The sequence below is a fragment of the Oreochromis aureus genome, linkage group 22, assembly GCF_013358895.1.
Source record: "Oreochromis aureus strain Israel breed Guangdong linkage group 22, ZZ_aureus, whole genome shotgun sequence".
Lineage (NCBI taxonomy): Eukaryota > Metazoa > Chordata > Actinopteri > Cichliformes > Cichlidae > Oreochromis > Oreochromis aureus.
Genome location: NC_052962.1, coordinates 14,129,244 through 14,151,817, shown reverse-complemented (window position 1 = coordinate 14,151,817; position 22,574 = coordinate 14,129,244). Strand labels below are relative to the sequence as shown.

General features: G+C 40.9%; 1 protein-coding gene across 1 annotated transcript in view; it reads left to right on the top strand.

Moving 5' to 3' along the window:
* Positions 1-22,574, top strand: part of adgrb2 (adhesion G protein-coupled receptor B2) — a 170,297-nt gene that overhangs the window by 130,840 nt on the left and 16,883 nt on the right. The window contains exons 21-30 of the mRNA XM_039605297.1: positions 2,076-2,161; positions 3,937-4,035; positions 6,105-6,204; positions 8,678-8,749; positions 10,679-10,771; positions 15,065-15,104; positions 15,545-15,559; positions 18,215-18,387; positions 18,642-19,358; positions 21,606-21,641. Coding sequence (XP_039461231.1) covers positions 2,076-2,161; positions 3,937-4,035; positions 6,105-6,204; positions 8,678-8,749; positions 10,679-10,771; positions 15,065-15,104; positions 15,545-15,559; positions 18,215-18,387; positions 18,642-19,358; positions 21,606-21,641 — 1,431 coding nt within the window. The remainder of the gene's footprint in view (positions 1-2,075; positions 2,162-3,936; positions 4,036-6,104; positions 6,205-8,677; positions 8,750-10,678; positions 10,772-15,064; positions 15,105-15,544; positions 15,560-18,214; positions 18,388-18,641; positions 19,359-21,605; positions 21,642-22,574) is intronic.

Genomic DNA, 22,574 nt, shown 5'->3' with positions numbered 1-22,574 from the left:
ATGTGAAAACCAAATATTTAACATTGTACGTGTATGTCAGACTCTAACTGTTCAGCCGCTTAGTGGTTGTAATTTTTGGCAGACATGTTTTCAGCATATGGAATTTTTCCTCTTAGCTAGTAGTAGCTCTTGGCATGAGCTGAAGGAGGTATTCAGGCAGACATTCAGTTTAAGAGCTTGGTAAGAATAGGAATGCATTGTAGGAGCTGTGTAGGTACGCATCAGGGTGTGAAAATCACTTGTCACTTACACCGCTCGCTCCTCCAGCAGACTTCCCAAAGAACCTGATAAACGATCAAACAAAGAATAGGCAGAGAAACCCATGGCTGATGGAAGAAAGCGTATGAGTGAATGCTGGCCATCAGGATTATGACGAACATGTCGCTAGCACAGAAAATCTCCCACATGGGCAGGATTTCAAAGTAGAAGGGGTCTACATGTGGCAAGCCTCGGCTCAGAGCCGTGTGCGAGTGTGTCTTATTGAATCTGTATCACTGGGTCACCGCTATAACCCAGATGTTTGGCAGGCTTAACAACGGACTCCTCATTAGTAAGAGAAACAAGTATGAGAAGCAGTTTTTTAATGCTTTTTTTTGCAAATAGCCCTGTTTCAGAACTGCCGTAATTATAGGTTAAAAAAAGTACAGAACCTGCTCATTTAAAAAAAAAAAACAACAGTGAGCTGAAAGTTTAGTTTTTTCTTTATAATGAGTGCAATTCTCCAAAGTCAAAGCAAAGTTGGATTTGGTTTTAGTTTTATTTTATTTGCTTTAGAAATGTAAAACTTTTGTCCTGTGCTATGTGGATAGAAGGAGTAGGCTGAAACCAATGAAAGGAATGTCTTTTACCTTCAATTCACCAAATTAAAGCTGAATTTGTTCATGTAACTTAATATGTTGATTGTCTAGATTTTGTTAGGGTTAGGGCAGTTGAAGCATGACATCATTTGACGTAGGAATTAGTAAGTAATAAAACCTTTCGAAAAAAGCCTCTGCTTGGCTTTAATAGTATACATAATAGTTTGTATAGTTCATAAATAGATGTTTTTATTCAACCGACCCCAAGGCCAAGTCAGCTCACTCTCCCTGGACAGTATTTACTCTTAGGGGAATAGTGTTGTATCTTCTAGATATTCGTTTTTGTTTCTTTGGCCTTTTTTAAAAGACTAAGAAGTTTGTAGTGCAGTAAAAATAAGTAAAAGTACAAGCTTTTGTTATTTGCCCTGTGAAACCCATTTTAAGATACAGACAGACATCATTTTTAGTATGATTATTATTATTTGTATTTTTTTATGTAGATAAAACTCATGTGTAGCATTCATTGTTTAGTAAATTCACTTAAATGTTTAGTAATAAATACGTATTTTTTTTTGTAAAAGTTCACAAACCACCATCTATTCAAATTGTTATGTATTTAAACTCTTATAACCGTTACTGCAGTATACATAGCAAAGATATAATATAATGGTATAATATTTAGAATCCTCATATGTCATTCTCTGTATGCCTGTATGTTGTCAACACAAACAATGGCAGCAGGAAACATTGCTATAAATAGCTCTGTAACGTTAATATCACTTATTATTATCAATCTATTAACCTCAAAGAAGAGGTCAGAGGTCAGATGTGACATGATATTTAAAATCTTTATATGGCACTTTCTATACGAATCATAGTTTTATGGCTTTTTGTCAATTTTCAATCAATAAATCTTTAAGTTGACCTGGAAGACCTTGGTAATGTAAACAAATTTTTAATGGCTTGTTGATGTGACCCCACTCTACATCCCTACAGAGTTTTATCAAAATTCATTCAAAACTTTTTGAGCTATCGAATGTTTACAGAGTGATGACACACATGCAAATGCTATCAAAAACATAAAGTGGTAAAGATAAAATATATCATTACTAATGTCTTATAAACATTAATTTTATTGATAATTAGTGATCAACTTGGTCTATGAGGCTGTTACAAAGTTGTTTTCAACCTTGTGAAACATTAATAAAAAAGCATACAAAGCCATTTGATCGCCTGTTGTCGACTCTTGTATCACAGCAATGTGTCTCTGTCTCTCAGGTGAATATGCTTATTGGAATCGTGGTGTTTAACAAGCTCATGTCTCGAGACGGCATCTCAGACAAGTCTAAAAAGCAGCGTGCTGGGTAAGTTGCCTGCACTTCACACACATACTTACACACAGACACACACACACGTCCATCCACGCACATTTGCTGCATTAGTTACATTTTCCCTGCTGTCAGACAAACTTAGGAGCACAAAGTATTCATGGCAATTAACTAGAAATGCTTTCGAGGGTCTGAGCACGTACACCTACCTGTACATCTGTGCCTTCAGTAAAAATTATCCAAAAAAAGGAAAAGAAACAGAAAAAATATGATCCAATTTGGCAACAAAATGACAAGACATCTGTTGTGTTTTGTTGCTCTGTGCAATGCATTTTACTTCGCTTCGACATACGCTACCCATCTAGTTTTGTGTGCTTGAAGTGACATCGCCGAATAAAGTGGATGTGAAAATCAGTGGCAGATGGAAATCTAATTACATTCAATAAATACCTGGATTATGTGGATTAAACCTTATATACTATTGAATCCTAACCCACACACATACACACAATATACAGGCATATGTCTCTAGCTCTACCGTTGTTTGTATTAAAGTAGTTCGCAGCGCTCATCATCTTTCTCATTCTGAATGGCATTCCCACATCTAAAAATCCACGTTTTAATTTTTACACCTATTGATTTCATCATTTGTTCTCCTTTTTTTTCTTTATGCCATTGCATTTCCTCCAACGTCTATACAGTAGTGCACAAATGGAACTTCTAATTTGTTCATAGCTTCAAGGGTTAACAGTACAGCTCTGCTCTCCAGGGGGTTGATTAGCTTTTGTTACCCGGTGATGCAACCTGAGATTAAACCAGTCGCTGTGTACAAACACACCTACGCGCACACGAAAATACACACGAACAGGTGTATCCTTCTTTGTCGCATGAAAAGTCCTTGGCCTTATCCGAGCAGTAAGCACATTTCGTCCCCCGATTCTCAGAAGTGTGTTCACAGAAATAAAATGCTCACACATACACACAGACACACACACGCACCTCAGTTGATCGTGTTGCTAACAGGACAAGCTGTCATTAGCGTAATGTATTTCCTTATGAAGCCATGGGGATGTGGCTGGCAACAAGGCAATGAGCTGTGATGGGACGCTAATGTAGCATAGCAACGTACTGCCCCATCATTCTCTGCTCGCATGTATATACTCAAATTCAGTAATTCACACACGCAAGCGTGCGCACATTCACTCTCTCTTTCTGTCTGAGTGGTCGACTGTAAGTAAGTAAACAACCAAAGGAGTCAGAAAGCTTCACTTTTGCACAGTGATATAAAAAAACGAGATAAAAAATAAATAAATATATAAATAAAAACACACACAAAGACCTGCTTGCACTAGCCGGGGAATATATTTTTGGTACTTGCACCAGTACTTCCTGTCTGCATCACTGTAATCTGTTAATCCACATGATTGCTGTAACATTACAATGTCCGTCTCTCATGTTCTCTCTACTTGCTCTGAATCGATCTTTGTATTCTGACTGTTTTTCATTGCTGCTACTTTTTAAGACCTGTTTTTAATTTTTCCTTTCTTTCTTTTCTCCTCCCCCCTTTCTCCCCTCTCTTTTTTTTCTTTTTATTTCCTCTCTTTGTTGTGTCCACTTTCTCTCTTTATGTTTATTTTTCTTTACTTTTTCCTCTTGGTTATTTTGCAACTGTGACACCGGCACATTCACCTGTTGTCATAACTGGTACTTGTCCTTCCCACACATCCCACACCCTTACCTACCTCCTGTCCTCTTCACATGGGTGTGTGCGTGTATGTGTTTATGTATGTATGTCTGTACATGTCCTAAAGTGTCCCAGCGGAGGCGCGTAGCCGACTGCTCCTGAAATGCTCCAAGTGTGGCGTGATCTCAAGCACCGCTATGTCCAACTCGACTGCCAGCAGCGCCATGTTAGTCCATCTTCACCTCTCTATCGCTTTCTCTCCATTACCCTCACTCTCCTACATCTTTTTTAATCTCTGGCTTTCAGTTATGATGCAGGATCTGGCTAAGTAATGAAAGGAAAAACACCTGCTCTACTATCGCTGCAATTTAATGAGATCATGTTTTCATCCAAAGTGGTATTTCCTCTGGTTGCACTAAGCAAATCTGACCCCTGTCAAGCTATATTTGTGAATCATATTTAGAAGTTTGTTTTAAACATGTTTGTGTTACACAATGTTTAGAAAGGTTGTTAATGAAGCAAACTATTTGGGTAGTGTACTTGCATAAACGTGGATTTCATATTAACCAGATCATGTAAATATTAACAGTAACACACGTAATATCACATACATGTGAGAAAAAGGAAAACCTGACTCCAAGTTTAGGATATGTTTAGTGGTGTATGTGTTTAATAAGGTGCCATTCTTATTATAATGACAAAAAAAGAGTTTTCTCTCTGTGAGCACATAAGCCCCACCCGCCTGTTGTTCAAACCTCCTGCTTTTAATGGGCAGGCCAATCAGAAACAAACAAAAAAAGTTGACTTAAACAGATGAAGAAGAGTTAAAACAGCTTGTTTAAAACAATGGGTGAGCTGAGGGGCTGCACAAAGGCCAAGTAAGATAAATAGGATTATTTACAATCCAAATCTCATTGTAACCATTAATAAAACTGATTAAAAAGAAATACATAGACTGCTACTAAAAATCAAGGAAATAAAATTTTAAAAAATCACTTAAAAAATTTTTAAATGTGTTGTTAGATGTGTTTTCTTTGACAATGTTTCGCTGAGCTTTTGCTAAAAAAGATTCATAGCAGTTTCTTTTCAAACACTGGATTGTTTCTTTTGTTTTAATGGTTTCATAATCAGGAAGACCTAAAAACGTTCACACACAGGGTGATTTTTCATGTTTTTCATTTGCCTAGATCCTTGCTAAAGACAAGTCGACTCTATCACTACATATTGGCTCAGAAAAGAAGTAGAATAGCAAACTTGTATGAATTTCCAAACCATCCAATAGTCATTGTTCCTTATACCTAAGTCTCAGACATATACAAGTCATATTGGACTTCAGGTGGTTTACTTACTTGCTTACTTTGACATTTACCTGACAGTTATCACCAGCTAGACTGTATAAGTTGTCAAGGCAAAGAACACACACACACAAACACACACACACACACAAGATTGATTTATTAGTGATGGGCAAAAGATGCTACTTTAATATGCAAAACGTAGGATCAGCTTTATTAGTCTTATGGAACATTCAATTCATATGAATCATACCTCTGTTTTACTTATTTTTATTTCTTTTATGTAAAAATTTCTTGTAGTTTGTTGCTCTGCTGGATTATGACGTTTGGTTACAACCGCAGTCAGCACCACAGGGAGTTCACAGGAGGAGAGCAGTTACATCACTATAATTTATTGTTCTTTATTCGCTTTTGCTCGTTTTGCACATCAACAGGGACGTGCGTATTTTTCCATGTAGCTAGACGGAGCTGTCCGTCTTTTTTATTTGACAGTTATAAAACCGTGAATATGTGCTCAGACAGCATGAACATTTTAAATTGGTGTCTATCTTTGTGGCATTACAGTCAGACACGCACACACACTCTTGTACCTCAGAAACCCCATGTCAGTACTTGTCAGTGACTTGGCTTCCCCCTGCTCGGTGGGCTTCTGCCCATTGTCTTCACAGTCTACCAGCATGGCACTTAGTGTGCATCAACTATGTAATTGTGAGCAACTGCCAGTCCCAAAACTATCTACATGATTACACATCATCTTCCATTTATCGGTGAGAATATTAAGTCTGATTCAAATCCCAGTGTGCCAATCAGTTTCAAATTGCCCACTGCTGAACCTATGACTCATCTCCATGTTTACATGAGTGTATGTGTGTGAGAAGTTGAGTTATGTGACTTACCAGATATGACTCATCTGATTTGGTTTGAGACTGAATCCCTTGTTCATTCCCCCCTTTCCTCCTCCTCTGCCCCGACCTCTGTCTCCTTCTTTCTTCTCTGACAGGGCATCTCTGTGGAGCTCCTGTGTGGTTCTCCCGCTGCTAGCGTTAACCTGGATGTCAGCGGTCCTGGCCATAACTGACCGGCGTTCCACACTCTTCCAGGTGATGTGTCTCACAACACCAGTGCATGCTAAGACACTGCAACTCATCTGTAGCTTTGAGACACCATGGAAAAGCTGCTTTTTAATGTTGGGAGCCCTCTGAAAGTTCAAGAAACACCTGCTGTGTCACACATATAGATAAAGTATTTGCACATTTACTGCTGTTTGTTCTTCGATAGTCAAACGATAAAGATGCAGTGTTGGAAACAGTTATCTGATCCCCTGCTGAATTTGTAGGTTTGCTCACTTATAAATAAACAGCCTCTATTTTTATAACAGCAAAGCGATAGAATATCAACCAACAACGCAGAAAAAAACATATGAGATAAAGTTATAAATTTATTTTCATGTGATTGAGTGAAATAAGCATTTGATCTCCTAAATTCAGTTTCACAGATAGGCTGTGTGCGGGTCATATATAATTAATCAGTCAATCAATTATAGATAGTCCTGATCTCAACTTGTTATGTGTATAAAGCACATCTGTCCACTTAATCAGTTTCTTCCATCCAAACTTCTCCACAACCAAAGAGCTATAAAAGGACGTCAGGTCCTCCACAAGGCTGAAATGGGCTAAAAGACCAATGGCAAAAAACTTGGTGAGAATGTGACAACTGCTGGTGGAAATATTCAGAAATGGAAGAAATATAAAATAATCATCATTTGTCCTCAGTCTTGAGCTCCGTACAAGGTCTTGGCTCATAGGGTGAGGATGATCATTAGAAAGGTGGTGGATCAGCCCAAAACTACACGGGAGGAGCTTGTTAATGATCTGAAGGAAGTTTTACGGCAATCACCAAGAACACTATGGATAACACACTCCCCCATAATGGACTGAAATGTTGCAGGATTACAAGTCCCCCTGCTCATGAAGGCCCATCTTAAGTTTGGAAGAGAAATGTTGAGTATAACCCAAAAAACACCATCCCCATAGTGAAGCACAGAGGTGGAAACATTAAGTTTTGGGACTGTATTTCTGCTAAGGGTACAGGAAAACCTCACTGCACTGAGAAACCAGTGGACAGGGCCTCATTCCCTAAGCCACAACACTGAAGGTGAATCATGGATCCTCCCTTAGTTATGCTGCAGTAGGTGTAGACTGCTGGGGCATTCCCATGATTCACTGAGTATTTCTTCTTCAGTCACCTTTCCTACTCACTATGTGTTAATAGACCTCTCTGCAGTGAATCATACTTGTTATTAATCTCTGGCTCTCTTCCAAAGCATGTATTTTATTCTGCCTTCCTTCTCACACCGCAGCAGATTGCCGCCCCTCCCTGAGGCTGGTTCTGCTGGAGGTTTCTTCCTGTTAAAAGGGAGTTTTTCCTTCCCACTGTCGCCAAAGTGCTTGCTCATAAGGGGGTCATTTGATTGTTGGGTTTTTCTCTCTATGTATAATTGTAGGGTCTACCTTACAATATAAAGCACCTTGAGGTGTCTGTTGTTGTGATTTGGCGCTGTGTAAATAAAATTGAATTGAATTGGATGGGACTTCCAGCATGACAGTGACCCAAAACATGTCTCCACAGCAACAAAAGAGTGGCTAAAGAAAAAACAAGGTAAGGTCATGGAGCCCAGATCTCAGTCCCATCTGTGGAGGAAGCTGAATCTTCGTCCAAACAACCCAAAGCTAAATTTAAAGGTTTTAGAGTTTCTGTAAAGAGGAATGGACCAAAATCCCTTGAGATGTGTGCAAACCTGGTGACTAATTACAAATAAATGTCTCTGGTCATGCTGGGGATCAAATACATATTTCACTCAAAGAGATGCAAATGAGTTTATAACTTTCATGTAATGTTTTTTTTCTGGATTTTTAAGCAATATTCTGTCTCTCTGTGTTAAAATGAAACAACCATAAAAATTAGAGACTGTTTGTTTTTGTTTTTCCCAGTCTATATGTTCGAGTCTCATATCTTGACACATTAGCAAATTTGGGGATAAATACTATCATGTATAAATAAAGAACTGGCCAGTGGAAAAATAGGTCAGCATGAAAATAATCTTATTTTACTTTAAAACAAACAATTCCCACTGTGTCAAGATCACAAGTGGCAACACAAACAGTGAGTGAGAGTATTGACTGTGATGATTTATTATGAATAATCATGACTACTGACTCATTTTGTTATTATATGAGGGTTTCTCTAATGATTCATTACAACACAAAATAACAATAGAGTGGGTGCCACAGCACCATGTGGTACGCTACAGAGAATTCAAGTGCAGACATTATAATATTTTGAAATTTGCACTCTCAGCTAATTTTACTTTTGAAGGCAACAAGTACGATACAGTTAGTTGCTATGTGCTTGCATTTATTCTATTCAGTGGTTAGTTGAAGTTTAAGCATTTGCACAGAAATATAAAGCAACTTAAAATTAAGGGGGACCCCATGGTTTAAAAAGTTTCTGAACCACTGCAGTATTAAACAAATGTGCACCAACTAACAGGAGCATCTAATTTCTCTCCTCTAGGTTCTCTTTGCCGTCTTTGACTCTGTTCAAGGCTTTGTTATCATCACCGTCCACTGCGCCATGCGCCGAGAGGTGAGTCCAGTCTCTTCCTCCCCCTCCTCCTGTTGAGCATTTGCTGCGTGGATGCCACGTATTTTTTGAATTTATTCTAACTCTGCAGTACACAATGAACTCAGAGATAGTCGCTGCCTTTGCTGGGATGCCGGGATTCATTTTCTTAAATGTCACGTTAGCTTCTGGGGTCAGTATGAAGTCACGTCAGAACACAAGCGGATCAGACACGAGACGGATTAGCACGGTATTCATGTCCTGTGCTGCGGCACTACTTCTTCATAATGCAGTAGGATAGTGCGGCATTGTCCATCTGATCCAAGTCTGCTTTAAGGAGCTTACTATGATGCTGTATGAAATAAGACGATAAGTCCCTCACTAATAGCCCCAAGTGCCTGTTTGCCACAGGCTTTACTGTGTCCCCAGGGATCCCGGATTTTAAACTCATTATGGACATACATGTATTCTTGTCCTTGAGACAGACAATGGCACCCATGCCAGTGTGTGCGCACTTATTCAATATTGCATCGCTCACAACTGCTCTGGCTACAATTAATGGATTTTACAATGTCGTCAGTTTTCCATAACTGTAAATGTGTCATCTGTTTCCGACGCATGTACGCGGCGCGCGGCACAACCTCTGTCAAAGAGATCATTATGATATTGAACGAACTGCATAGTGTAAGTGAATTTTTAAATGCTCTGAATGCTTAGCTGCATTAAATCAATATCACAAAAGCGGCAGGGATCAGGGTACCGTAAATCCAGGAATTATTTATTGTAAATGTATGAAAATCCTCTTGCAAGAGTGAGCGTAAATCCTTCGTAGCTGCAGAACAACAGACAGAGGGGAGTGCCGCAACGGAGGAAGTAATAGAGGGAGGGTGGGGGGGATCAGGATGTATTACAGTGCAAAAAAAACAGAGAGAAGGTAGCATAAAGTGTGATATTATGTAAACAGCAGAAAGGGGAGCGTCTTGTGATGGAGGAACTAAGTTAAAGTTAGGTAGTGAGGAAGGGAACGCACGCAGAGATCTGTGAGAAGAAACTGTGATTCAGAAGCGAAGCAGGGGATGATAGTAGGGGAGGAGGAAATAGAGAGGAATGTGGAGAGAGAGAGGTAGGTACCCATAGTGGGGCATTTCTCTTTGAAGTAGGAATGAGCTGCATTGGGTGCCAGTGCACGCACTCACATACACACAAACACTCGCGCACTAACACAGAACTGGGAACAAAGGCCACTGAGGATGAGTATGGATATAAAAGGAAGTGATAAATAAATGAAACAATGGAGGAATAAACCAGTCCATGCAGACATGGATGCAGTCCACTCGTGTACATAGACCAGGAGACCGCCCAATGTGCTGCTACTTCCTCAGCAACTAACCAGGATACCTGTAATACAGATCGCGATTGGGGGGGGGTTGTTCTTTGTTACAAGGAGCGGCCCTTTGACAGCGCGCTGGTGTGTGTTTACTTAGATACAGTATGTGGGAGGATAAGGAAAAAACAGCATAACACAGGAAAGGCCTCGGGTTTAGAACATCTACAGTATATACCATGCTGTTAATTTTAATTAGTACTGTGAACAGTAATCACACTAGGCTCAAATAGGCCACTTTCAAAGTATACTATGGGCTTTCTATACCGCTCCTTTAACTGTTATATAATCTGCAAGCCGAGTTTCCTCATGAACAATGGGACTTTTTACATAAGTTGGTATTCACCGTACACCTGCCATTGCGGTGATATAGATGAAGCATGTAAGGAGTTGTGTAAGGAGCATGGTCCCCACGCTCCAATGTTTGCCAAACTAACTTAAGGAAAAGTTCCTCCACTAACTTCTTTCCTTTGCATCATCTCTTCCTCTCCCTCATCATCCTCCCCGCCCCTCCTTCCCTCTCTACGTTTCCACCCTCCCTTCTCCCGCATCCCCCTTCCAACCCCCAGGTGCAGGACGCGGTGCGGTGTCGAATGGGGGGATGTAAAGACGACAGCGAAAACTCACCAGACTCCTGCAAGAATGGACAGGTGCAGATCATGGTGAATAGCACTCCATTTCATCCCACATTGCAGTCCATTTGCCTCAGACTAACATTAACTAGGCTGAAGGTTTTCCCCGCAAGCTCCAATTCCAGCAGAGCAAAGCATGATGCCATTACAGACGTGATCAAACTCGCACCTGGCTTTCTCGTTTTCTCCTTAACCATCTTTACCTTAACAGGGGTTCATGCATTAAGCAGTGTCTTTTTTTTTCTTTTTCTTTTTTTATATGTGAGATCATCCCATGAATGAAATTTCACTTGAAGCTTGTCTAGTTTCCAGCCTGAAACTAACTTCTGCTGTTTCACCGAACAGTCTCCTGCTATTATATCATTTCATTGTCATTTGCTGTTAAAACATATTCTCACTCCCGTTTTTTGACATACGAACACTGAAAGACACCCGACAAACTGAATTGGACTAACCTGCGCATTGAAATAAGCTGTTGTGAAATCGTCTGGTCCTCACCAGGCATCCGTGTGTGACAACTCGGGAGTGAGAGCTTATTGGTCTATACATCACAGCCTCTAATCATATTTTATCACAACAGACATTTCAGCACTTTTATGTTCTTCTAACCGAAAGTCCTTCATCTTTTTTCTTTTTTCTAAAAGACCGCAGCGCTATAAGCTGTTAGGTTATTGTGTGCGTTCCAGATGTTGTTAATAGTGTGATAAATCATAGAGACTTGACCTGCCCCAGCAATGACAGTATAGTAACACCACAACCATGAGAGAATGAGTAGCCCTCATCCCTATTCCCTTTATTTCTCCCTCAGACCTGTTTGCGGTAACGATTATGGGTTTCTGAATGCTCCTCTGAGGTTTTCAAGATTAAACTTTGGAGCCATCGCTCTGCTCAATGAAGCCATCGCGCCACACTCTCACTCTCTGTTTTCCTTTACAGTCTAACTGGAATGTTTAATTTTGGGTTAACTGTATTATCATGGCGTGTGTGTTGGCTCATCAGTGTGCCAGCGACAGTGCATTAGACAGACAGGTGCTCTTGTTTTCTTAACTTTTCTTGTCTAAATACGTGCGACTTTGAGGACGTCTTTTCAGACTGCACATATGCACGGAGAGCGGCTGTGTGAGAGACGCAGCACCCTTGAGAACATTAATTGTGATGGATAATTTGACGAGGTTGCCACCAGTTATAGCTGCATCATAATTACAGTGAACACCATTCTCTCAGGTGCTCTTGGTATATTCATGGGAAATCTCATTAGCATGTTAAACCCTTGACATTTAGAGACGGCGTAAAGATGTAGAACTGCAGCTACACCCTCTTGTTAAAACGGAATCAAAGCTGTCTCTGGAAATTTATTTGATTAGCTAAATTCTGATTAAAAATCAGCGCTGTTCTTTGCAAAGCTGGTTAGATGTCCTCTTCTTACATTTCAACTTTATGTTTTTCATTAATTCTTTTTTTTATATCATCAGAAGTGTGCAAATGTGAGCGCCTGCGGAAAGCAGAGTGGGTCTTTGCGTTACGGCACATCCCTGTGCTTATCAGGTTGCCACGCACAGCCGCTCCCACCAGCGTGCCACCAGACATCCCAGCAAGGCTGTTACCACAGTCTGACCCACGGCAACCACAGCCACGCTTTGAGCCATGTTAATGAGCATACCCCCATCCTCAACAACACCCACAACCATAACCACGCCCATAATCACATCAGCAGCCAACCAGTATGTAACCCAAAAAAACAGTTGTTGGTAGAAATAGTCAGATCCGTAAGTAGAAAAGGTGCAATATGTAAAGCAACATTTATTAATAAATGCTACAGGATTACTTGAGCATTTTGACAGGTTCTTCCTGAGAGATGGATGAGAAAATGTTAACCACTCGACACTCACTGCTTCTGAGCTGTCTGGAGCTACTGTAAGCAGCCTCTTAACTTAACGGAGAGGTGGGAAATAGAATCAAAACCCTACCATTACTGTGCTCTGAAATAACAAAATAAGCCCAACCCAAGAAAAATACACTTTCGTATTTGTTAAGAGATACAGTGGTTTGGTACAGTTGCCACTGTACCCTTGATGGGTGTTTTTGTACTTTAGGGAAATCACCCCTGGTGACATTTTTGCAATGTTACAGAAATAGATATTTCTAGATTTAGGCATTTCTGTACCTATGCTTGGAAATGTACTCAGATGTGTATATAACCTTTCTTGTCCTATTACAAGGTCATATATGCATATTTTGGCACTTTAAAAAGGTGCATAGAGGTCCAATAATTAGCCCTTAGTTATGTTTTTATGTACATTAAACCTGTGAAGAGCCTGACAAAAATAGTCATAGGGCCGATATATTGGCCAGTATTAGTTGTTTGCTGATATATCATTATCTGCATTTATAACAGTTGATACATTAAAATGTAAAACATTAAAGAGGCAGTAGAAACACCATTCAGCCATGTTATGAGTGTTTATGGTTCATATTTTGTCCACCAGAGGGCACTGTACAACTTCCCTGTTGACAATGGAACACCACCAAAGCAACAACCAGCTTGTTTACTGTTTATTTATTGTTTGTAAAACATGATTTTGAATCTGCATATTCTGCTATCTGCCATATTATCATATTGTATTAGTAATGACTCATAAATAACTACACATAACAAAGTAAAATCTGTTTATATTTCGAGTATCTGAAAGGAAAAAAAAAATGTCCGCCAATATATCAACTTTTTAAAATCAATAAGCATCACTGTCCATCTTAAACACCTATATCGGTTGGGCTCTAGTAAAGACCCAAATTGCCTTTTGCTGTACCCCTGTGCACTCTGATGCTCTAAGCTAACTGTTAGCAAAAAGCAAAGTTGTAGTTTTGCCAAAGTTAGTTTTGTGTTTCTTACATATCGCACCTTTAAGTGTATGTACTGCAGTAATAGCTGTGATTTCTAAGAGACTTGACTAACTACAGGAACGTGTACGTTACGTATGCTCCCTCAGTATATGCTGCAGTCTGTTCCTTTATATTATTTAGTTGATGTTGATGACTCAGTGTATGTAACCTGTGAGGCAGTTGCAGAGAGAGTGCATAATGGTTAGAATAAAGATGATTTGTTTTTTTTCTCAATGTGGATGAAAGAGACAAAAAGAGAGGAGAGTTTTGGTTTTTTGGTTTTTTTCTTAATATCCTCATTTGTCCATTTAGTAGAGAACCATTTATGGTGCTGCGGGTGATTTGCGTACTAAGAGCTTCTCTGCTCCTTTGAGACCTTTGCACACTCTCTCCTTCTCTCTTTTAGTTTTTCATTTCCGCCCTTTTCCTCTTCTCCTTGCCTCTGTGGCATGCCCAAACTGTCTGAAATCTGTAGTTTATTATCCAAACAAAGGCTTTTGTAAGTGAATCCCGCCGAGGACGGGACGAGGCTCTATGGTGAGAAAAGGGAGGATCGCATCTGCATAGCAATGAGCTTCACTTTTACTAAAGTTCAGAAAAACTTGAGTGGTGGCCATTTTGGAAAGAGAGCTTCTTCATTCAACTCGCCACCCTCTGGGTTTCTTTACCCCAAGGAGCAGTGCCACCCTGCATCGCTCGAGTGAAGTACGAGATCAAAGCAAATAAACATCAGATTTGGTTGTGCCCGAAGTACCTTATCTACATAAAATCTGAATATTGAGTACAGGTTAAAAGCAGTGTTGTGTGTAAGTTTGTGTTTTCTTCGCTCCTGTCAATGGATTGCATTCTTACATTATATATTTTTTTTCCTCATCCTTGCTAGGAAGCTGCAAAGTTTTGCTTCAGCTGGAACAGCAGATAATAGTTTAGCTGCTGTGTAAATTTCTGTCCCTGTTTCCATTCAGATGATAGCGAGGTGACTGATGAGGCATGCAGAAGCATTACGTACCTCACAGCCTTCTGCTCGTCTCTCTCAAAGTCTGTTTTGGATCTGCTGCTGTGAACTGATAAACATCACGAAAAAAGCAGCGGTTGTGTAGGCCTTAGACAAAATGTAGCTTTTTCCTCTGTTCTTTTTTTGGTTAGAAAAGGCGTTGGGATGAATTCATTGCAAAGAAGGAAAAACTGAACATTTTCAGTGCATCTTTTTTGTTTTGTTTTGTTCTGTTTATGGAGAGGATTGCTAATTGACTCATATAAAGTGGCAGATTGGGATCAGGTCCTTTTCTATAGAGTTGAATCAGAGCATGAGAGTCATTGGATACATCATATCCATTTGAGATCCAGTCGCTCACTCGGACTCGTGTGCTTCCTGTTGCTCTGAATGCACAAATTAATTGTGCCTCCTCTCTCCCCCACCGCCTGCCCCGCCTTCTACGTCAGACGGATTTTGAGAAGGACGTTGACTTGGCTTGTCAAACAGGTGAGCTCTCCCTTCTACCTGATTTCGCTTTCCCTCCTTCTCCTTTTGTCTCCATTCTCTTCTCTGTTCCCTTGTCCTACACAGGATTAGCATTGCAAGCTGTTTCATTCTTAACTTGCTGCCGCATGTGTTGATGAAATGACAGGAGATGATGCGCTACATCTCGGCGCAGCAAATTATTATGCCTTATCAATCACACTGATTCTGCCCAATAAGTGTTCAGCGAGCATATGTTTGGATGAGACTGTGCTTAATTGTGCATGATAATAACACTCCTCAATGTGTTCAGACCTGTTTCACTCGTTAGTCGACAATGCTCCTGTGTGGGTGTTTGGATGTGTTACAGATGTACCACAGTATAAGTGTGTGTTGTGCTTTGAAATATTAACAACGAGTCACTCCACCTCCCACCCCTCCACTCCCTCCCAAAACCCTTGCAGAGAGAGGACACCCATGTAAGTTTTGCACCTTACTGACCTAATAAATACTACCTGATGTGTCTGTAAACTCTAAGAGCTCCTATAGACGAATCCAGCTGAAAGCCATATTCGTTTACTGCATCTATTAAACAGTTCTGGGGTTTTTTGGGGTCTGATTGTGTCTATGCTGATGATGGCACCACCCTACATACTGTATCTCTTTCTAGTGGGTGCCTTCCTATATTTTCTAGCCAAACTTTAAACCTGTTCAAATAATAATAATGTATAATGTGTATGTGTTAGTCCCCGTAGGGAAATTACTCCTCTGCATTTAACCCATTCACCCAGTGAAGCAGTGGGCAGCCACCAATGCAGCGCCCGGGGAGCAGTGTGTAGGGACGGTACCTTGCTCAGGGGTACCTCAGGGTAGCCGTTTAGTGGAGTCGAACCCCCGACCTTCCGATCGTGGGGCCACCACTCTACCTACTGAGCTATCCCTCCCCCAAATAGCCGATCTTTCTTATTTTTTTTGACATTCAGTACACGCGTAGTAAGACGTTCCCCGGTTTAAAAGTGGACCATTCAATTCTGACTTTACGTATGTGTCAGCAAAGGCCTTCTGAAAGTTTCACTCTAAGCATCTTAGAGTTTCGAGGTCAAACATCATGAGCAAGGGCGAGATCTAACCAAGAAACCGATGGACGCTATATACTCAAACACAAGAGAACTGCCATTGCATTGTGAGCATATGCTGCTTTATCATTTTTATGAACTTCATGTATTGAATAATACTTGAAACTAGTGACTGAATTCGTAGAATGTAGCTTCCACGTCTCAAAAATCAAGTCAGCAAAGGTTGACATTAAACCTGCCTTTCCTATCGCTATTGTCCCATAGACTTCCATAAAACTTTATGGAAGTCTATGGGACACTAGCTCCTGGCTCTGTGACCGTTTTTATGACAACTTTATGGGCTAAATTGGTAGGTTAAGTTGTAAAATTATACATTATTATGATTTACAAAATTAAAATCATCATTAGAGTGAAAAAAGAGAATTACTGACCATATCCTCATCACCAGCGAGTATGCTGCGTGCCTCGGTTTCACGGTCAGATCAACCCCTCAGTTGTTACATTTGGTTTTCATAACAACCAGAGAGCGCCGGTTAAAAGCGCCAACTTAAAGCTTCACCAGTAGGTAACGTCATTACATCGATCTCAGGCTTTACCTGGAATCTTCCTGCTAGGTTTAAAGCAGTTAATCTGTTGTATATAACACGTATTCCACACACAAGGCATTTGTGTTCTTTTTTTCCCCCAAAGGTTATGTAGTAATTAGTCTCAAAGGACTAATCTGAAATTAACTTCCACATTCATAGCGACTACTTTCATTGCCCCCCGACAGTGATTAATTTAAATATCCTTGCTTTCACTGTCAGTGTAAATGTGTTCACTTCCACTCTGCATCAGCAAAAAAACAGCAGCGGTACTTTAGAACAAAACACACACAAAAACGACGCTGGATTCGTCTATAGGTCTTTCTCTGAGCCATCCACTGTTTGTTGCAGATGTGATGGGAGCAGATTGGTCAGATTTCTCCAAAACCTGTTCCAATCCAGCCTGTCAGTTTGCACCAACGGGATGATGGAACAGAGGAAATGACAGTTTCTGTAGTAAGCCAGTGTGCTTTTGCTGCATTCACCTTCAGCAGGATCCAGCTTCAATTTTTGATCAAATGTCTAGCCTGACATTCTGTTAAATCAATACAGCTTCCATGAAAACAGTCTGAGCTACATACTTTGGTCTAAAAATTGGGATTTTGGGGCCATGTAAATATCTACTCCTCTGATGGTGACAGAATGAGCATGATATCTTGCATGAATTTCCAGATGGTTTGATGTGTGTGTGTGTGTGTGTGTGTGTGTGTGTGTGTGTGTGTGTGTGTGTGTGTGTGTGTGTGTGATTGATGATAGCTGTGACAGAAGATTGTCTTTCATAAGCATGTCCGAGTTAGTTACGCAGTAACTCTTCTAGAAGTGTGCAGTGTCTGAGCTTCTCCTGTGATTAATGAGCATGAAAACTAATTCACAGCCACTGCAAACAAGTTTTGTGTTGTGCTATTAACAGTATTGTGAAACACACGCATACCTTAATGCTCAAAACACATCCTTTAGTGCATATAGATGTACGTCAGTATGTGAAAGCAGGCAAGAGAAAAGCACTGGGTTTCACATAGTATTTTTCACTGAGGACATTACTCTGAGATTTAAGGTCACAGTGTCAGAAACAAAAAGTCAGTCACTGTATACCAAGCACAACATGAGAAAATCACATTTTTCTTTAGAGATACATTGTATCTTAAGGCTGTTTTATAGCTGCAAGCATATTTCAGTATCAGTTTAATTTAATTTATGCTGTCAGTCTCTGCGTTGCACATCTCTCTTGTCAATTGTGTTCTCTTTGGCATTAAATATATTTATTCTCTTCCATTCAACGTCTATTCCTCAACCCAATTACCCCCCCCGCCCCCACCCCCCCCTTCTCTATTCACACCCACCTGTAAACTTTTCACCTTCACTATATTTCTCCTTTCACCAACTATCCATATTCCTTCTCCCATATCTCTTGCCTATCTTCCATTCTCTTTGCTGTCTCTTTCCAAATCCTTACGCCTCCCTCGTCTCACTACAGTCATTTTCAAAGAGGTGAACACCTGTAACCCAGCCACTATCACTGGGACCCTTTCCCGCATCTCCCTGGATGATGAGGACGATCCTAAGCTGGCAGCCCATCAGGAGGGCGGAGTAGGGGTCAACTTCAGCACTCTCCCAGGGAACATCCCCCCTCCTAACCTTATTGTACAGGTGCACGATTAAAGTTTCTAAACTTCCAAACAGATTAGCTCATTCATTTTTCAACTTCCATCCTTCTGGACATTGTATTGAAATTAAATCAAGTTGAACACGACAAAAAGAGATGGAATGTGTCTCATCATATGAAGTTAAGCAGGATTGCTAAAGAAATAAAAAAGAATATAGTTTATCGAAAATAATTCTGTTTGCAAAAAAGCAATTTTATTGGGGTTTTTTGTTTGTTTGTTGTTTGTTTTATCTGCAAGGTTCCACCTCTGGGAGGCCTCAATGAGCTGAGTGAAACCCCCCTAAAGAAGGAAGTGAATGTGGACCAGCAGAGACAACAGGGGCAGCAACGTGGCGGCGCTCCGATCTACCTGTGCACCGAGAGTGGCCTGGGCTGGGCTCGACCTCCGGCTTCATCCAACACCTCCCAGGACGGAAGTGCTGGAAGCGGAGGGGGTGGGGGAGACGGAGGAGAGGGGGGTGGTGGAGGAGAGGGGGACTACATGGTCTTACCTCGCAGGACAGTCACTTTCAAACCTGCAACACCCTCCTCCCAAGGAGGAGGCCTGGGACTGGGGGGTGAGGACAAGCCTCTCAACATTGCAGTGGAGGATCCTCCCTTCCCGCCGCCTCCCTCTCCTCTGACCCTTCATCCGGCAGAGAGTGAGGCCTATCCGGCGGATTTTGTGCCATCCAGTGTGGGTGACATGAACATCACCATGAACCTCAACCGCTCCTTTGGGACGATCAAAACATTGCCCCATGGGCAGGGCCACTTGATGCCTCAGGGTGGTCTTGTGCACTCCCATGGAGGACATATGCATTCCCATGGGAATTCTTTGCAGCTAAAGCCGGGCCAGAGACCTTCAGTCAGACAGATTCTGACAGGGGGAACAACAGTGGAGAGAACCAGGACCCTGCCACGCAACCTGGGCAGCACCAATGCCAACACCAGCCTCTCAGCAGGATCCCTGGAGGTGGGTGATAGGTTGAGGACAAAGGGAATAAAGGCAACGCTGGTTGAGTTTTTTTCCACTGTCTCCCTGAATTTTACATTGATGGCTGTTCAGGTTGTGATAATGCAAGTTAAGTTAGAAGTGGGTTGATAAACAAGAGTGGAAGGGTTCACAGTCATTAATGCTTGTGGAATCATTTACAAGTTCATTTACACCAGGAAAAGGAAGACATCTCGATCTACCTGACATTTCATTTAACTTTAGAAACAACTAGATGGTCTTCATTTCTAAACTAACATTTATCACCAATCTATCAATGCCAAACACGTGTAAAGAAGAAAAATGTCTATTCACATACCTCATAGTTCCATAGGTGCAGCCTTCAAATGTGTTAGTTCAAATTTAGGGAGTTTCTAATACATGCTGTCTATCTTATACAGTAACAGTACACTGTGATAATAACACAGTTGTGTGCCTAAGTATAACAGCTGCTATAATTTTCAGATGAATAGTATTTATAGCTGCTCTTTGAGAGGATGACCGTTGAAATGAGTTATTCTCATAATGACAGACAGCTTCATATTAGTTTAGTGTCTCTGTATGAGTGATTTTAATATGTGTGTGATACCCCCCCTCTCCACTTCCTAATGGTACAGGGTTTTGCAGCAGATGGACCAAGACTGACAGGATCAGAGTAAAAAAAATTCCCTGATGAATGTCTTTCAGCCCACCTTAATTTTTGCAAACACTCACTGACATACTGTACATAGTCACATGCACACATACACACTTTAGATCTTCCCTTAATGGCATCTTGCTGACTACTGAAGGTTGATTAAAGAGATGGAAGCAACATTTTCGCTCAAAAAGTGAAAATACTTCACTCGGGGCAAAGGACGTTAAGGACGAGTCATTAAGACTCATAAAAAATCACTGTCAGATGAGTAACGAGTGCACTCGTGAATATGGAAAAAGGAAAAAAAAAACTCTGAAGAGAAACCGGATGTAATTTACTGCTACAATTTCACCCTGTTAGGATATGTTTGATTCGGAGATGGATGTCAGAGAGTGCCTCTTAGGATTAAATCAGTGTTTTACTTTCCAGTTGCAACAGGACGACGTGTTGTGGAAAGATTGTGAAAAAGTACATAGGGTGTCAAATGTACTGTTGATTCAGAAGCTTGTATGTTTAAACTCCAAGTGATGTATATCAAAGTGTGAAAATGACTCACTAAGCATATTATCCAATAATGGTGCTATCGAAACCAACGAGTTCAAACGAACAGCACCACAGCACCATCGACCCATCTGAACAGCAAAGTGTAGAAGGACAGAATCCCATATGATTTTTGTGTGAGTGAGTTAGCTATTGCTTTCTGTGTGTTTCCATCAAAACATGCAATATACTGCACACGTATATGCATGTTGCATGCCTGCCATATTGCAAAGCTAATTCAATCATGGAATTTCTCTGTTTAAGGTAAGGATTCCGCGATAATAAGAGAGGGAATGGTTGAATTCTCAAAGGCAATAGGACATCCCGGGAGAAACTTGCCTCTCTATCTGTTTGCATTTCTCTCCGTTTTAAAAACCTTGGCCGCCGTAGCATCAGATCAGCAACTCTGCCCTTTCAAAGAATGAATACTGCTTTTAACTAACTGTAGAGAGCAGCTCCTCTCCCTGCCAAATGCAAATCTGGCAGACAGTGAGAGCCAGAGAGGAAGTCAGAGATGGAATGTAATTCAGTGCAATGTCGGGGCCAGATGAGTTGGAAATGTCTGCAGCTGTTAAATTGGCGGCTTGTGTGCCACTCACTATAGCTAAAGAAGCACTTAAGATGAGAGCGGTGGGGTCCAAACAAGATTAGAGGATGAAACACATCCCTCACATGTTTGTGGCAGCTTTTTTAATCTGGATGTCTTCAACAAATTCTCCAAAAATAGCAGAGAAGACGATTTACACCAAGGCTGTGGCGATTGTATTTGAGGGTATGTGAGCCAAGAAATTATATTTCATTGTAATTCTGGGTTATTCCACTCCACTAATCTCATTACATTGAAATAGGCTGAACAATTTGCCTTTTTTTCCATGACATTTGTAAAAAATGTCTGTATCATGTTGGGCAGCCGGTGAATATTAGCCGTCCTCTTGTTACTGAACAATGGCACTGAAAGATCCACAAAGACACTGAGATCAAGAGAATTCTGTGGTGGTCGAGGGGTGGTCATTGATGCTTTCTTCTCTCCCCCTGCCCCCCTCCTCTTCCAGAGGAAAAGAGTACGGTACTCTGAACTGGACTTCGAGGTAAGATCTCGGACCTCATCCCCCCTGTCATCAGCCTGTCTCTGCTTTCTTGTGCTTCTGCCAGGACTTGAGTAACGCCTAGAGGAGTAAAAAAAAAAAAGCATTGCTAAACCCCTTCCCTCGCTCCTGTGTCTCCCTTGCTCTTAGATCAATGACCTGTTTCAGACTTATCTTACATAGTATGCTGTTTCTCCAACAATGGCCAGTCAAGCTGTCCCTACCTACAGTCCGTCTTTATGAACAAGCGGATGTGTTATTTGAATCTGGAAACCAAACCTTCCAAACGGCATGCACAGCTAAATCCAATGAGTTTGTCATGTCTTTTTTGGGGTCCTGGTTGAAGAAACAGCAAAAGTAAAATGCTTCTTGTGTCTGGATAAAAACTAGTAATTCCGTCCTGGGTTGACACGTACCGTATGTGGCCGCAGTTGGTTTGCTGGTTATATCTGTTGGAACGAGATGGTTTGGCAGTGTCTGTGAGTATGTTTGTGTTAAAAATGACTCAAGTGTCCCATGAATCTCCAGTCTCTATGCAATAAAATACAAGCCATCTATTAACATTGCTGCCCTCCCTGAGAACTCCTTTGAGTATTGGCCACTGCAGAGACTGGACATTCACCTCCCGCCATGGACACATATCATTTACGTAAAGGGTATGAGTGAGGACAAGCTACTAACACTGATTACAGCTGATCATTTTACTTATCTGGCCTATTTATCTGGAGTCATCTGTGGCTTCTGCATGAACAAGGAAACTGGCTCTCCTTGGAAGCAACTCTTTTCTCACCGACTATTGATTTTTGAGAAAGAGACATAGAAGAACCACTAAAACAGCAAAGTGTACACTTCTATGAGTTAATGAAAGGTAAATCCATTTTCAACCATGCTTTTTTTTTTCTCCATTGATAGAGTTGGCTCATCCCTTTAGACTGT